Here is an 18,254-nt window from a genome sequence, read left to right as displayed (position 1 = left end):
AACCAACAAGGAGCAAAACACAAATAATTTTTTTGTTAGGTGAGGCTTTCATAATCCCTCATCCCATGTGGCTTCTCTGCTCTCTACTAAAAAGCAAGGGCATGCCACACTCTTGTTCAGTAGAGGCATTAATAAGGTCTTCTTTTTTATTACTCCTGTTCTTGGTTTGGTTAAAAAGAATGAAGGTGGCTGGGCTAAGCATCTTTGAGACATCCATCTTCCCCATCAGCCGAGTTTGAACTGACTGACAGGTTCAAAAGCTTTTTGGGAGAACCGACACCTGGACACATGCAGGTTAGGAAAGCTTTCTGGTTTTATGGGTGAGAAGGAATGATTTATCTCAGAGACTAGAAGAGCCTGGAAATTATATTTACCTTTTAGCATTCCCACATTCACACACCATCTGTGTGAATAATGGACCAGCCCAGCAGACAATTGTCAGTGATATTCCCCAAACTCCCATTGTCTGCTATTAGCCCAGATCTGGGGAGACTGAGACTCCTGTTGTCTTTTATCCCTGCACCTGTCCCCTGGATTTTATCTACTTCTTTGTTATACGAATAATTTAAATATTTTAAATGTAGTTTCTAGATGATTATCCTGTATTCAAGTAATTGTTGTAATTATATGCAACTAAATAAGGTAAATATAGGTAGTTATAATTACAATGAGCAATTATGTAATTATACCAACAAATAGTGTTGTAACATCTGTATTTAACTTACCTTTACATGCTGATTCAATACACTATTTTCCATTGCTATCTAAAAGTATCTACTGTGCCTATATGACTGCCATCTGACAAGGTTCCGTGTCAAGGACTTTAGTGGATCTTATATTAAAGCAAATCAAGTGCATCTTACTTCAAAACTAACAAGAGTCAGAGTAACAGGAATGAAAACTCAAAACCAGCAGAGGTTGTTCACTGAAAGTCTTCCTTATTTGCTAGATCACTACCTGAAAAAGTCCTGAATGCTGACAGGCTTGCATGAAATGTATCTTCTGATTTATCACCATTGGGTTGAGAAAAAAAATTGCAATATGCTTTAGAGCTTTGACTATCTCTCATCACGAAATGCTTTTAAATAAAATCATGCCAGTTTACCTGAGAGCTTGAGACTTACAGCCTTCAACAAGTTAGTAAAGTCTAATGTATACATACTTTGGGGTAATATTTTGATTACTGTTCTGTTTCTAAGTCTCTCTCGCCCATCTCCTCCTCAGTAAATATAAAATACCAGATTAATGTAACAAGGTTTCATAATTTTTACAAAGTAACATGTACAACTGCTACTAGACTATTATCGTATACCAAATCAGAAAGCCTTAAATGTTGTTTCTGAAGTCAACAAAATATACTGACTTAAGACTTACTCACATTGTAATATTATTCCCACTGATTGGTTATCCAGTAACCGTTATTAGATTTTATTTTAGATTCTGACTTTGTTGAATGTGCCATTCATATGAAGCAAATTAACATAATAACTCTAAAATAAAGTACTCTGCTACTCCTGGATATTTCTTACCAATTCCATGTAATACGTTATTTTCACAAGATGCAAATGTAAAATTTAATTACTAATGCTCTTGTACAAGCAACTCTGGAGATCTAAAAAATGAACATATGGCAATACTGCCCATGTATTTAAAACCAGAAGTGATTAATAAAAGCTTAGTAACAACACTTAAATATCAAAAAATGAAAATTATTTCATTTTAAGTGTAGGCAAGCATAGACGCTGTTCCAGTCTTGGAAGGTCTTTACCATCAGCAAGAAGACTAAAAACCTATTCCAGTCACACAAGTAGCTGAAGTGCTCCATTTCATATGTGAGTGTTAAAAGCTGTTTACAGACACGTGATTAGAATCAGAAAAGTGCTTAATGAAATTTATCTTCTGGAAGAGAACTTAACCACGCAGGGGTAAGTCAGGCTGGCCTATATAAGTGGTCCTTGAAAACCTGTTGTGACCAGACAGCCGCAGCAGCCCCGCTGTAACAAGCAGCATGCTTGTTGACGTCTACATGTACAAGAGATGAAAACTGAGGGTGCTGTACACTAAATGTTCATGTACAGAGCAGCTCTTCCACGTGATAAATTTGATCCTAGGTAGGATGAGAAGGATACTCATGCATTTAGGAATATGCGATTTAAAAAGTCAATAGAGGGGAACATACATCCTGAGAAGTTTAGTTGATACACAACTTTGATAGGTGACAAACACTTACCTTTCTGGGTTATTAAGAGATTTCAGCTTCATCTGGAGAATCCTAAGCTTATGTTTTGGGCCTATCAAAGACTTCGTAGAAAAGGTCAAGGAAATTTTCGATATTTTGTCAAGGTCTTGGTAAAATCCGGTTAGTATTTTGACTCTCTTATACTGCTGAAATGTTGAAGCTTCACTAAAGAAAAATATTATTTCTAGTCAGGGTTTTGTTAGCTGAGTAATATACAGTATTACTAAGCGTTATTATTAAGATCAGAAATCTTGTAAGATGTATCAATGTTGAGCATTCAGAACAAGGACACCTAGGACTGGATTCAAACCAGTACCATGCAAGGACCTGGGTAGTTCATAAACAGAGAGAGGATCTTTTCAGTGTGAGGAGCGTTGCCTCTGACACTGAGCCGTATCGAGGAAAAGGTGCTGTGGCCAACTCTTAACAAGCTCATGATACTTTTTTGACTTACAAGTTAACAAGTTAAAAGTTTAGGAAACTAAAAAAATTAGTCCTATAAAGCGATAAAAAAGATTCAGAGATAAAGCACAACATACCTATTCATCGCTGATTCTACTGAGTTTCCAGCATGATCTGTTATTTTAACTTTAATGAAACCTCTCCTAATGCTTTTATTCCAGGTAGTAATATCCAGTAAGTAGTTATACACTGCAAAAAGAAATAGGAAATGATAAGATTCAAAGAATGACCTCAGCAGAATACAGTTGTTATCACCACCCTGTTAAAAGTATTCACTGGTTGATGATAGGAATAGTGACTCTTTATTTCTAAGTTTCCAGCTCAAAGCAGAATAAGGTGGCTATTGACAAAAATTAGCTTCTACCAAATGGCTACTTGGAGTTCTGTGCAATTAGTGTATCATTTCCTCTAGTCCTTACACAGAAAGGATTTGCATCAGAAAGCTACCATCAGAATTAGCATGAAGAGTTTGACCCACCTAAAGAAAAAATGCAAAAACCAAGCCCTAACTAGCACCTTCGAGTTTTGGCAAGCTCTGCAAAGCGGGGATATTTGAGCTATCGGTGTAGCAACACTATCACATTACCTACAAAAGTGACACATCCAGAAAACAGCTGAGGGACATTGGCAGGGAGAGGGGAGGAACAGCACTGGCACGAGCTCTATGTACAGGCAAAGGGGGCATTTAGCTAGGGCAGCAGATTGATCAGGTGGCAAAAGCTGGAGAGAGATGTTATTCCTATGCCTTGCTTGCCCAGCCTGAGCCAGTGCAGAAGTACAGGTCCTCCAAGCACCCTTCCCTCAGAGAAGTCAACCTGCCAAAAGCTCTGTGTGGATACAGGAACAACTGCATGGGGAAGACTGAGGAAGAGGAGAGGGATTTGATCACTTTCCCACGCTTCAGCCCTTTCCTCCCCTCCCCTGATGGGCCCATGGCCTCAGGCGAGCAGGCTGGGTACCTGGGGCTTGCACCCTGGCACGGAGCTGACCTGCTCTGCTGTGCCCCTTGAAAACCTGACCTGGCCTTCTTCCACACCTCTGTAGCCATCACCAGTACTGCAACCCTGCTATGCCTATCCAGAGGAAACGCAGCTTTACTACTCCCAAATGAAAACTGTTTGGTTTTTGTTTTCTTTTTTTGATTGTTGCTTAACATTGTCTCCTAAAAGGCCAAGCTTCACCTTGTATGAGAAACTTGCCCTGCTCAGGTTCACAGTTTCACTTAGTTTTAAGGCCTCTTGCTTATTTCCTTTTCCTCATGTTTTCAAATGTCTAGTAATTAAAATAAGGTTTTAGTTAACAACTACCCTCTTTTTCAGACTGGTTTACTAGACTCATTTTTATTCTTGACTTTGCATATTTTCCCTTAAATGTATGCTGTCATTACAGTGTTTCTTATTCCTCTCTCTGTTTCTCCTCCTATGTTTGGTAATATTTCTCCCCCTCTTTTGTCTCTTCTACCACCCTTGTCCCAGAATATTATATATATTTTCCTTCTGCAATATACTCTTTCCATCATCGGGATTCTGCCTGGTTGGATTTTTGATGAATTCCCAGATTCTAATATGTGCGAGAGTGAAAGCAAAGCCGTATTTTTCTGCCAGAAGAATGAATGAAGAGACAGACCTAGAAGACCTGTGCAGCCTTGAGAGCATGGAATAGCAAAGCCCAAGCAAGCGGGAGCAGGGGAGAACAGTGGCAGCAGGTTTGGATTGAGCTGAAAGACCACTGGGAATAGGAGTTATTTTATGTAAAATCCATCACATCTTCATTAACCTGTCCTTGGCCCGTTGGAAGAAACAGTGATGTAAGTAAGCATGATTACCACTATAAAAAGAGATATTCAGTCCCTGGTCACAAAACTTGCCAAGATGATGGAAAAAGCTCATGGGAAAACTTGATTTCATTTGAATTCTGTGTGAGCATATCCTCATATCCCAAAACACAGAACCTTAAACATAATCAATTAGTAGAGTGTGCTAACATTTGCTTATGGTGGTAAAGCCTCTTAATAAAAACAGAAATTGGCTAAGAATCTAAACTGGGCCTCTACATGGATAGGTAGATATCTAAACTGTTGCAGCTAAAGCCCATGCCATGAGAATTCATTCCCACAGCGTATAACCCTGAAACAGTCAGCTACATTTTCCCTCCTCTGTTTTACTCCTAGGGAGCAGCTTCAGTTGACTGTGGGGTGCTCTCCTGCTTGAGTGGAACATAGAGGTGTCTCTTTTTTGTCCCCCATCCAGGGCAGTCTCGCTTTCCATTTTTGCTCTCTGAAAACGGCAGCAATGATCCCATCTAAGCAGGTTCTCTCAGTCCAGCTTTTTCCCTGTCACTCGATTCTCATTTTCTGACTTCCTTCTTCCTCTTGGCAGTCCATCCCATTACTTTTAGAGTCACATTTCTTTCTCAGTTCATGTATTGCTTACTCTTCTGCCAAAATCATTCTTCTTCTTCCTCCAGTCTGTGAACTGACACTTAGCTCATGGTTTATTACACCATTTTACACAGCAGTTAACAATAACTTTCTACTTTTAACATGCTTTCACTCCATACCAGCTAACAAATAGCAGCCATAACATTTCATAAAGAGTTTGTTAGGTATGTACTCAGTCACTCACTGCAGAATGGGTCTTGGTCTGAGGTATCAAAATAGGCTTTCGTTGGTGAACTCATTGGGATTAACAAATTTTTCCATCTATCAGCAGAATAACCTGAAATCCAAAGTTTAAATATTTCATTTCAGACACTTAGCAAAATCATGATGCACATATAATTACACAAAAGAAATTCACTCAAAGTGACAGATTTGGCTTTAATTTTCTTAAATATTCTCTGAGAAAAGTAAATTCACCTGGAAAACGCAGGAATCCCCCAAGTATAACAGAATGTAGTATGCAAGTATTTCATTCTTCTAATATATTAGGATCACTAAAATTGTCATAATGTAATAGTTGGAATCTCTTTACTCTACAGCACTAACTCCAGGAAACAGTGCTTATAAACTGCTGCAGAGGTAATAAAAATAACCCCCAAATTAGCCCACATATTTGCAGAGAACAGTTACAGAACAGCTCCACATTAGGTAAAATTTCTCCCTTTATTTTTTGAATCATCAAAGTAAATATTTTTAAACCCTTTACTCTATAATTGTGGACATTTTTTAATAAAATGTTAGACACTCGGAAACCTCCTAAGCTTATGCAAGTAACGTAGAAAGAACTTTTGGTTTATCCAATTCTATACTTATTGTCTTTGGGGCTTGATAACAGACCTTGTTGCTAAAATGGCCGATCCTATTCACTCCCTCTAGATTTCTTTTCCCAGACTGGACAACGAGGGCTAATTCCAGGCTGTAGAGCTGCCACTGCAAGGCAGCAAGCAGGAAAGCTGGCAGTAGAAGGATGCTGCTTCTCCCCTCAGTTCCCAGATTCAGCTGCCTGCCATTTCCTCATAGGTTTTATGGTTTTTAAAAAAAAAAAAAAAAAAAAAAAAAAAAAAAAAAAAAAAAAAAAAAAACAAAACGTGGCAGCTGACCAGTCAAATATTTCTCCACCTCTAGCTCAGGCATTCTGTGTTAAGTGCATCAGGCATGGCTAATAACCATGCTGGGGAAGCCCTGGAGTCTCTCTGTCCTACTACAAGGTCCTGTTATGTTTGGGTTTTATTATAAAATAGCATACAGATCTGTCAATCTGTGCTTTTTCTTCAAAACTTATCTAAATAATACAGGGTGTACATCCCAATATAGGGATGTAAAAAAGACAATGAATTGAAAGTTAACTTCTAACTACATATTTTTAAAATGTCATTCTTAAGAGAACCCTACCAACTAGGAAACGTTCACACTATTGTAGATCTTTTCAGACTGTCCCCAGATCCTCTCTAAAAGCAATAAACCCCCATACAACTAAAAGCCCCTCCAGATAAAAGCTTGATTCCAAAGGAAGAGCCAGAGAAACAATGAAATTGCTGTAAACGTTATTACTCTTAAATAAAAGCCACAGTTACTCTAGGGATGACAACACACTGTGAAAGCCTAAAGTGATGAACTAAGTAGAAGCAGTTTCGCTGTAGAAAGGGAATAGAGGGTGAATCCATTTCAGACTGGAAAGCCCAATGATCAAAGATTAGGAACATTCAGCACCTGTGTCTAACAGAGATAACTATAAAGCAGACAAAGCCATAAACTTTAAACTACTTCAAGCAGCACGCATGCAATCAATCTCTACAAATCCCTTAACACCATACTACAGATCTCTGGAGCAGCCCCAGAAAGCGCAAGTCTGGATTTCCCGGAAAATCTCACCCAGTCCAGAGCAGATATCATAATGCTTACCCAGTACTGGACAAGACATGGGTTGGAAAGCTTCACAATCAACACATTTTCCTCTCTTATAATCCAAGTAGGAGTGACAAGGATATGTTATTATGTTGCACCTTCTTTTCAAAGATGATAAGAAGAGGAAGACAGATCTTTGATGGTCACACTTAAAATACTGAAGTCCTTCAGGAAAGAAAAACCGAAATATACAAAGAATATGTCATCACTTTTCTTCATGAAAGAAGTCAAAGTGACCCCATCTACCTGAGTCATTCTTAGCTAGCCATGCTTTTATTCTCTGGTTAGTTGACCACCAAGTGTAAAAAATGGATGCACACACACAAGAAGAAATTGAAGACTATTTGTAGGTACAGAGAAAAGTCTACAGAGTTTTATATAGTCTACTGAGTCCTAACAAATTTACAGCTTTTTTTTTTGTTGTAAAAGTTAAAATTTGTCTTGTTGCATCCAGTGCAGAAAGTTTTGGCAAAATTATTACCGTGAGGAATACGTCAGAGATTCTTCTCTCTAGTTTTTTTGGGTAATAAACTACTTCCTTTACTAGCAAAACAAACTATGAGAATTGTACAGATGGAAGACGATCCTGAGTTTTAAGGGATTCTCCCATACTCAGAGACATGCAAGTGGAAGTCCTATGCTTTTGCTGCAGCTCAAATTTGTAGCAGCACTGCAGATTAGTAATAGAAACATAGACAGACATAAACATATCCAAGAAGAGTTGTCAAAAACAATGGGCAGCAACCTTGCCTAAGATTTACAGAGGTTGCAATAAGTAAAATTCTGCAGCAAAAGATCATGCTGTAAAACCATTTTCATCCTAGAGCCTAAAAGACCTGTCCAAAACCTAGTTCATCATTGCCAACCAGGAGGAACCTAAGCCACAGTGAAGACTTGAAAACCTTGCTTTCCATGCCATATGCATGTGATCCTGGCCAAACCACTTGGACACAAACATCTTCCCCGACGCCTAGCCACATATAAACACATAAAAATAATTATCATTATATGCAGATTGTACATATAACAACATAATTCCATCATACCAATAATAATGGCATGGTGGAATATATATGCTTACAGGAAGATCTTTATTTAAAAAAAAAAGATGTCAAATGTCTTTGTTATTTCTCATTTGCTGAGTAGGGATGGAAAAGAAAGAATACAATGCCCTCAGCTCCCATATTACTGAATATGTGCAGTGTCCATTACATTCATTTTAACCTTTTTTGATTTGATCTCAAACTCTTTTCTCATTAATTGAACACATTTTTATTTACCACTGAATACTGTTTGTGGACAACCAGGCTGATCCATTCCTCCATTTGGATAGAAATCAATGGTTCCTAGAGGTTTCTTGAAACCTAGTGCTAAAATAAAAACATAATGAAGCAAAAAAAACCATAAACAGAATTATGCAATTATTTATCACTACATTCATTACAAAATAAGATGTAGATCTTAAAGAAAATTTTTGCTATTACATTGTTCTTTTTGTCCTGTAAATGGAGGTCATGTTATGAGTTAAAATCCATGTGGTTTTTTTCTTTTTAAGAAAATCATACACATGTAAAACGCTGTACACAAATGTATACAAATTCATGTAAGATTCCTAGCGCCACAAAAGAAAAGGGAAACAAGAGAAGCAACTATTCAGTGCTGTAGCTGAGACATTATTTGCACAAATAAATTTATGAAACTCATGTTCTCTCCAGCAACCAAAATTCTTCCCCAATGTAATTTTCATTAGAGTAAGATTTACCATTTTTTGCATATGACACTGGATTCTGAGCCATACTAATATAAGCAGTATATCAAAGCAGAAAAATCTGTATCTGCCCTACAAAAGACCATGAGAAAGATTTAGCTCAATCTGACCTACCTTCCTTTCTACCACACATTATCTTTGTTCACATAATTGGAACGTTATAAAAACTGGTATTTTACAGCTTCACATATACATTTGCATAGTAAAATGGTTAATTTTCAATATTAATAAGGAAACCAATATGAAACTACACAAATAATGGGACAAGTGTGGTAGGTTTGAAAGGTTTACTTATGGTTTTGAGAAAAAAAATTAAACCAGATTATAGCATGGATGAAGCAGACTTTACAACGTTCTTCATTTTAACCTTACAGTAATATGATTTAGAATTTTAAGCAGTGGATCTGTAGTGTACTAACATGACACAGCTGAGACTGGCTGTCTCAGAAGGGACTAATTCAGTGATAATCATGTGCTTACCTCAGTGTTCAATACACACTAGCACAGCTAAAGAATGTTAATACTAAACTATTTTGGAAATAGTGGTATCATAAATTAATGCAATAGGCATGCTTTATTCAATGTGCAGACTTGTTTTTTTCATATTCAGAAGGAACATATTATAACAACCAAGACATAAATGACAGTGGTGTAATCACTACTTTTGCATGACATTAAGCAGACCCATGGCTATATGGTTATCTACATATGCCTTCAGTTAGTTGTTGGACATAAAAGCTTTTTCAATATCTTCAAGTTCAGTCATGAAACTTCACTCATGGAATAACACGGCTACTCACATCAGAACTGAACAAAACAGCCCATCATTGCTTAAGTCATTAGCAAACTTGAGTTTCAATTTCTTGATGAATAGGCATGATAACATACAGCATTTTTTCAAAAGTACAGACATTGTTCGAAAGCAACAGCGTGGGAATCCACCTGGTAACACAAAATATATTTCTGCAGCACTATCTGGACGTTACCAAAACAGCTTATTCCTTCTCTTTTGCCTTCCTGCCTTTCCTCAAGCTGGAATAGGAAAGTTAAGGCTATGTCATTACCATCAGTATCTGAATGGATTACATCAACAAATTGAGCATCAGTACGATCCAGTCTCCCCTCTGGTGGTTCTCGAGTGAACGAAGGGCCCGCTGGATCAAGACCTAAATGTAAATAACACTAGTGTTACAAATCCTGGGGTCTGTTTCTACAGGTATAAACAAGATACATACAATATATCTGAGCATTGTTCATCAATGACTCTTCATTTTCCCAGGATAATAACAAAAACAAAACCTAGTACAATTCTTCCCAAGTTTCCATTCTTCAACTTGATAAGCAAAGCAAGGGTTCCTACCACAAGACCGATCAACCCATATCTTTGAAATTCTCTCTCTCCCTAATTAGTTGTGCTCTTCTCCCAGTTCTCCAGATGAATTACAAGCCAACAGCATTAGGGATCAAATCAGGAGAATTAATTTTGTCCTTTTACCCAGAAAATACCATACCTATTATGTACTTCACAAAAATGAAACGCACAATATAACTACTGTCACCACCAGAACAGAAGATAAAGATATCTTGGATGGAGACAATTTCAAACAAGCCTTAACCATTTTATCAGTTGGTGTTACAATTACTTACAGAAAAAAAAAAATTATTAATACAACTAAGTGAAATACTAGTTTTTGACAATATTTTCACCTGAAGGAGGTTTAGAAATCTTATACTCAAATCAAAACTCAGCTATGACAAAAGAGATTCTGACTGAGATCCATAAAAAGCACTTTATATCAAGGAGGAGAGGATTTGGGTGGGAAAGGTTCTGAAGCATAAACACTGCATATTCTCATTCATTTTAGGGACAGGGAATTACGTTGTGCAGCCCTGAAGCCCGATAATTTTCTTGATGGTAATTTCTGTCCTTCACAGGAAAGTGAAATTGTTAGCTGATGTTTGCTCTGCTCCTGTTTTCAAAAGCACAGAGAAAGAGGGGAAAATGCAAAAGCAGCAAAAATGGAAGATAAAACCGTCAAGGCAAAACATATTCCTACACTTAACTGACTTCTAACTGCATTCTCACTGACTAAGAGACAGGGACATAGTATGACCTTAGCTTATCCAAATTTCTTTTACGATTTAACTGACAGCTGTTCTTTAAGAACTAGTCTAGGAAGGTTCTCTCTCCAGATCAAGATAACCAAGACCCAAACTACCGCAGGGGATCATGGAATGACAGGAATTCACATTTGTAGTATCCCAGGTGAAAAATGTCATTGGTTTACCCACTAATTAGTTTTGTATTTCAGAAACCTCCAAAGAGTGAAGAAGAAAATATATTTTTATTTTTGTTTTTTTAAATCTCATTTTTCCAACATCAGTTTGGGCCACCGGCTCAACTTGTTTGAAAGAAACAGTATCAAAACAGTCACGTAAGAGGTTATAAGCCTTGTGTGTTTGGACTACTCAGTCTTTGCCTTTATTCATCCACATCTGTAATTATAAGAAGGTGACTGAAAGATTTCATATAATTCTGCTTAACCTGTGAGCATCTGAGATCAGAAATTACATGGATCTTCTAGCTCCCAGTTATTGTACAGAGAGGACGCAGACCTGCCTAGCATTGCAATCAAGACCGAACCCCAACCAGTGATGCCACCAAACTCTAGGGAATTGTGTAAGTGGAAATGAGTATTCCTAACCAAGGGAATATAGCTGGAGTCTATCACACTCTCAGAAAATGCCCTGACTTTCAGATTACTCTACTAAAAGGGGGAGACTCTAATTCCCTTTCTTAGGTCTGGCTACTGGCTCCTCTTATATTTTGAGGAGCAAAAATACTTAAGTACTCTGAAAAGAGTGTTTGAAGCTATGAATCTCAAGGGGAGGTAACTGCCTCCTTTCAGCCTGAAAACAGCTGCTCTCTTAAACCCAAAACACTGTCAGGATCCAACAGTCCCTTCTCCCCTTGGCACCTTTTCTGATAGCTTAGTGAGCTTCCTGCAACACACTCGCTGCAGTGAGTTTTGCTCTTTCACCACAAGAAGTACCCGGAGCCTGTGCGCCCAGATTAGCACTGTGGATTCTGCCCTAGGAACCAGCTTCTAAAAGTTAATCCTAAACTTCGTGCAACCCTGATCCAGAAAGATGTACCCAAATGACCGTACGCCAATTTTCCCCGTATGCACCGGTTCCTACAGATGTAACAAGTATGAGGTAAGATTTGTGGTACCCATGCACAGGCTGGACACCTGATTTAAGCTCCCTGTAGCAGATAGCTCAACATACTAAAGCCCACACCATGTTCAGATACCTCAAATTGAAACTAAATCCTTGTGTCTGATTCCTGTGGTCTGACCAAGAACTTCTGAACTTCCCTTCAGAGGGACCTGTCTTGCTCCATCAACTAGACAGAAACTCAGGTAGTATGTAATTTAACTGAAGTGTCATTTAGATGTAGCAATCAGTGACAGGTTGGAAAATTTTGGCTGCAACATATGTCCTCAAGGCAGACTTTCAGAGTTTTCTGAACTTCTATCAGGGGTACATTTTTCTTCGTGTATGTTACTAAATAATCAGTCCTCATTTGTTGGTATTTCAGTGCTAGCATCTATGTGATTCATAGCTATGACAACAATATAAGGTACATTAGAATGTGCGTATCGGGATTAAAAGCCTTACCTGTGATTCTGCCAATTTTGCCATTATACTTCTGGCCAACAAAACCAGCTACATGAGCCCCAAGACTAACACCAATCATATGCATAGTGTCAAGAGAAGCTCCATCTGCCTGTTGAGGGGAAAAAACCCCAAAGTCACAACCACACACATGGTTAACTGAACAGACATCAGTAGGCTGATTTAGTTTTCACTTTTTGTCAGTGCTCTAAGTTATATTTCTAGCTAACTTTAAAAACATATGGAAATTGCAAAGTTCTTTTCAGTTTGACATTCTGTACTACTTAAACAGTGTAGTAATTATGAAATCCTTTGACAAGAAAAATGTAAAAAGGAAGCTTGAGTCACATTTCTTCCAAACTGTCACATTAGTTAGAAGGGGAGCATGGGGAGGGAAGAGGAAGACATTTACTAGATACAAGAAAGATGAACCAAAACTATGAACTAGGAAAAAAAATTATCTCCCCCTGCCTTATTCTTCCAATAAAATAAATGTAAAACATAGTAATATTAACACTTATGCCACAGGTCTGCTGAATAATAGTGCCAAATGCACACCTGCAGCAAAGCCTGAAGATACCTATTCTACAAAGCATGTATTTAAAAAAAAAAACCACTACCAAAGAACTCTGAAACAGTATCAGCAGACCTGTCAGAATCTCTGTAAAGTGATGGAATGATATGTGGGATCTGAAATATTAATGCATCTCAAAATGAATTAACAAAGGCCTCATGACAGCTTGCAAGTATGAAACTGATAGCTGTGGGACACAACATACCCCACCACCATCACTTTGACGGCTTGCACAAGATCAGCCCAAGCATGCCCTGCAGTCATTCCTTTGCCAGGCAGCTCTGTAACCAGCAGTTAACCAAAAATCTGCATGAAGAAATTTGCAAAATAAACCTTTTTAACCCACTCTGGATTGAAGACTGCTCTCACAGTCCTATTTCATTTTTCTACTCCATAACAACAAAATGACTGTGATAATTACAAATTGTTATCACTATATCTAGTCCCAGAGGGCAGATTCTGATAGGGTCACTCTTCTTTCACCTCATTCTTTCTCAAAATACTGGGCTTTTTATTCAAATTCCATATGAATATTTTCTCCTGCATAGCATTCAAAATCTCTGAGAATGATTGGGAAAAGAATTGGTGAGAATAGAAGAAAAATCAAGTGATATATCTAACAATGCCATAAATGAGATGATAACATGTTTTGTTCATTTGATTAAACAATAGCTCTAAAGCCCAGTTAAGACCACTGGCATCAACAATTGTTTCAGCAACTCCCTTTAGAATAATGGAACAAATATTTGTATCTCTGTCAGTGATTTCTTTTCCATTTAAAATCTTTAATTATAGGAGTTTAATAGTAAAAAGAGTGGTGCAATGTTTTTGTAAAATGTTAATGCTGCATACTGTTTGATTTATTTTCAGCTGGCTAAAGAAATCAGATGCCCTCTCAGGCATACTTCAGTGAAAGGGAAGTAAGAACTCAGGTGGAGTTAAAGATACACAGTAATAACTGCATGTAAAATTAGTAAATACTTTGGTAAAGAAATGCCATTTGATAGTATTCACTGAGCTTCTCTTCAGACATATTTTAAAGATCCATTCCCACTCAAACTACGCTATTTAAACTTATTCAGAACAGATGCAACTCTCTGCCTTACCAGCATCTGGTCAACATAGTTCTTCAGTATTTCTGCAACTTTTCTGGTGTTTTCAACAGCAGTTATGTAATTCACAGTTGTAGCACCACGATTCCAATCCACGATAATGAGATTAATATCCTCTGAAGACAGTAAAAGCTCCTTTATGTCACCTAGCCATGCCGGCGGAGATCCTGTTGGTCTGAAGCCGTGAATAACAAAGACAATTTTCCTGGAGGTATTAAGGTACTCAGATGCAGTAACATTATGTTCTATGAGTCTCTCCGAACAATTTGGATTTTCCCTTGTGTATAGCAGTAGCTGGACTTGGAGTACTGTCCCAGCCAAAGCATTGCCTATATTAAGATCTGTAAATTCAGGACATTCTTTCTCCTCATCTGAAAAAGATGAAAACGTTAGACAGTCATTTGATGAGTTAGACCACCTGAAATACCACCTCTTCACTTTTCTTTCCACATCTTTCCACTGAAAGTGAAGAACAACTATTTTCTTCACTCCAGACCTTTGGAATGAGGCACCAGAATGTGCACTGAACAACAAGGATGCACAGTTTAACTAATGACTCTGCAGATACCACTATGCTCCTCTGAACCCTTCAAATACAAAATTAACCTTTTTAATTGTTCCTGAACCGTATCTTTTCTCCATAACAAATACAAATTACTAGTCAGTGCTGATAAGATCTTTTGCTTAACCATCAAATTTAGGTTCTCAGAATTTTTTCATAACCAGTGTGTGCTGTATAAACAGGAAGGCCACTGTGGTTGTTTCTTCCTCTTTCGGCCAGGGTGTCAAAGCTGCCAACTCTTAGCCCTTATTGTTTGATCTAGCAATAAGAAACAGTTGCCTGACAGAACGGGGACGATCCAGAACCCTTCTCTAGTTTTGGATCACCATAAGGACACAATTACCAAGAAACAAAGAAAGAAGAAACAAAGGATCCTGTTCTGAGTTTGAAAAAATAAGAATCTGTAAGGCCAATGTACATAAAGGCACAAGAAAAACTGTAGTATTTAGCATTTCTGTACTCGGACAGTTAGGGTATACAAGGTTAAGCTGCAGATCAGTCAGGATCGCCAAGAGGATGGAGATTTTCAAAAGAGTCTAAAAAGACTTGATTTTTCCCCTGTGCGCTTATCAACATCAAAAGCTAACACTTTAAAAAGTATCTTTCGGCTACTGAGGTCACATTGTGTGGATAAGCCACTTCAGAGTGCTGGGCACAATCCCGACACCTGTCACAGTTCTTCTGCACGGCCTCTTCACCTCTGCTATGGTGTTAGCTGGTGTACAGCCAAAGCAATTTGGGCCAATCTCTTGCCTTCTAGCGGGCCATGCAACTTTACACAAGGCTTCTGTCTGATAATTGATGGCACCTTTCTCAATTTTCCCATCATTAACAACTTTTGGTCAACAAGATTCGGTCAACTTCTAGAAAGCAAAAGTAGGAAGAGAAATAGTACCTACTCAGTACCTACTCAGTTCCTTAAAAAATAATAAAAAAAGTAACCCGAATTTCTCAGAATTTTTGAGCTATAGGAGAGGCAGTTCTAGCTCTTCTCCTTTTCCCAGCAAGCAGCTAGCAGGCAGAACCGAATCCACCACATTTGCACATCTGAGAGGGGCAGCGAGCCCTCACTGGTTTATAAAGCTGTGAAGGGCAAGTGCAGGGGGGTTACAAGGTATCTGAAAAATGTATTTGATACTATAGTGCAGATCTAAACAAAGCTAAACAATATGAATTACAGCACTTAGGATGCAGTAAAGATGCTAACACTAATTCACTCAGGGAACTAAACCAATCACCTCTAGGCTAAAACATGTATCTACAATGACTAGACCAATCACTTCTGGACTGGACATCACAAAAAACCAATGGATATTTGCAAACCGGAGCAGGGTTGAAGTTACAGGGTGTTAGAAATGGCCTGAAACTTCCTGTCTCCAATTGTCCACACAAAAGTTTCATGCCTATCATCACCTTGTGATTGTAACTACAATTATTACATCTAGGAAAAGTTAGAATTACCTATATTTCAAAATAAATATCACTGTTCTCCTCATTTTGACATTGAATAATTTAAGTAACTTTTACTGTGATTACTGGACAGGTCATTAACTAATGAAGGTACAGGAAGGCAACTCAGTTTCATTGCTGAGACTTATCCAAAAACAGGTTCTGAAATTAAGAGCTGTTCAGCTGCAGTTGCCTTGAATTTAATGAAAACAGTATTCAAGAATGTGTTAAAATGTCATACATGTGACGTGATATTGAGATGTTAATAGAATGTGTCACATTTAATCTCTAGTTTTCATATAATGATACATAAGAATAAAACTAGAACAGAAATTGTGTTACACAAATGGCATACACAAAGCTAAATGATAAAAACAACCACTTCATTGTTATTCAAAGCTACAAGGTGAAACTCTTTCATTTTTGCCTAATACCGTTCCTAGTTTAATCCAAGTTTAATCACAGATCCTTATAATTCATTCCTACATAGCTAACATAGAAAAGATTCATGCCAAGATATTGTTGAAGCGTTCCTCCATATCCATTTAAATGTTTTGATTTCTTATCCTTTGATTGGTAGAAATAAAAATTAATTCTTCTAAGGCCAGTGGAATGGCAGTGACATACAACAGAGACACAGTCTGGTCCACGGATGTGAGAAATCCATCTCAAGGAAATTATTTTAACTGGTGAAACCTATTTACTAGCTGGGAAACGTCAAAGGGAAACAACTCCTCTACTTACGGCTGTGAAATGTGAGCAGTTATTCCTTTGAAGAGTAAACAAAGAAAAAAAGAAAAGATGACGCCTTTACCGCGGAACTAGATAAGTACTATAAATGGATTTATAGATTTAATACTTTGAATTGTTCAGCGAGGAGTCATTGAGGGAAGGTTTTTCAAACTCCTGTTTATGACTGGTTACTGGAAGGAATACCCAGCTGCCCTTTGTGCGCGCTTGTGGGAGAACTCACATACGCTCTTCTGTACAGTCAAAACACACAGATAGGTGTTGGGCAGTTACATAGGCAGTTTAACTCAGTTAACGCACAATTTTAACTTTCCTGTGTACATTTGTAAGCATTGTAATTACCTTCTGTGGTTGAAAAAGGAAAAATCTTAAGTGCACACTGGCTTTGTTTGTAACTAAATTTTACTATTTAAAGCATAACGCGTAACTTGAAAACCTGTCAACCTATCAAATCAGCAATAAACAAGAGACTTAGGTTAACATGTTGAAACTATTTCACGGTTACCTTTTCACTTTGTACAAAGTGCACATACCTGAGTATGTCTCTGTGCAAAGTACAGCCAGATAAAGTATCAGGCTTTGTTCTATTTACTTTAAAATGAAAACATACATCTCAGTTTCAAAGTGATCAAATTCTCTTTACTAATCGTCTGCTCCATTAGGCATAATTCACACGGTTTAATCTTTTGGCCAATTAAAATGAAGGAATACTCATTTTTTATGATTGAATAAAGCCAAGAGACTACATCGCAAAGAGTAAGCTAATGGTTCTTACCTGATTTCACCCAGTATATCAAACAGATGAAGAAACACAATTTCAACATGTGGAAATGGAGAAAAGCAGTATGTAATATCCACAGACAAGTGGCAAATCTAGTGTTTCCTTATAGTATGCTAGACTGCTAACCTAACTGAATGCCACTAATGAAGTAAGTGACATGTAGAGTAGGAAGCAGAAAGCAAAGCTGTACTCAAGCTTCTGCAATTCATGACTCCTCCTATTGAATGACTTCAGTAGGTAGGGTGGTTTCTGGTCTTCAAGGGTTGGGACTGGTTTTTCATCTATTTCCCTCTCTCTTTGGCTATCAGCAGATCTGCACGTAAGCAATCAATATTATATGTTACTGATGACTTGTAACACACATGGAATTTAGGAAGCAGAGTAACTAGAGGTACATCACTTTAGAGACCCACCCTGTGTCTTTTTTTAAGCATGTCGCTCAACTGCAATTAGAGGCACTGAGGTGGGCAAAAGAAACTTAGAACAAAGAGTCATTCTGGTGACAGAAGGATTTTTCCCTAAGAACTTGAA

The 18,254-nt window shown here is 37.8% G+C and overlaps 1 protein-coding gene across 1 annotated transcript in view; it reads right to left on the bottom strand.

Moving 5' to 3' along the window:
* Window positions 1-17,820, bottom strand: part of LOC104133442 (lipase member H-A) — an 18,294-nt gene extending 474 nt beyond the window's left edge. Inside the window, exons 1-9 of the mRNA XM_009646849.2 lie at window positions 17,718-17,820; window positions 14,176-14,552; window positions 12,499-12,607; window positions 9,879-9,980; window positions 8,327-8,416; window positions 7,044-7,211; window positions 5,326-5,418; window positions 2,779-2,890; window positions 2,231-2,404 (exon numbers count right to left, since the gene is read on the bottom strand). Coding sequence (XP_009645144.1) covers window positions 2,231-2,404; window positions 2,779-2,890; window positions 5,326-5,418; window positions 7,044-7,211; window positions 8,327-8,416; window positions 9,879-9,980; window positions 12,499-12,607; window positions 14,176-14,552; window positions 17,718-17,766 — 1,274 coding nt within the window. The 5' untranslated portion in view covers window positions 17,767-17,820. The remainder of the gene's footprint in view (window positions 1-2,230; window positions 2,405-2,778; window positions 2,891-5,325; window positions 5,419-7,043; window positions 7,212-8,326; window positions 8,417-9,878; window positions 9,981-12,498; window positions 12,608-14,175; window positions 14,553-17,717) is intronic.
* Between the last annotated feature and the right edge of the window lie 434 nt (window positions 17,821-18,254).

The sequence above is a fragment of the Egretta garzetta genome, unplaced genomic scaffold (genome assembly GCF_000687185.1).
Source record: "Egretta garzetta isolate BGI_Z169 unplaced genomic scaffold, ASM68718v1 scaffold289, whole genome shotgun sequence".
Taxonomy (NCBI): Eukaryota; Metazoa; Chordata; class Aves; order Pelecaniformes; family Ardeidae; genus Egretta; species Egretta garzetta.
The sequence above is the reverse complement of the archived record's forward strand: the minus strand, read 5'-3'. Positions and strand labels throughout refer to the sequence as shown.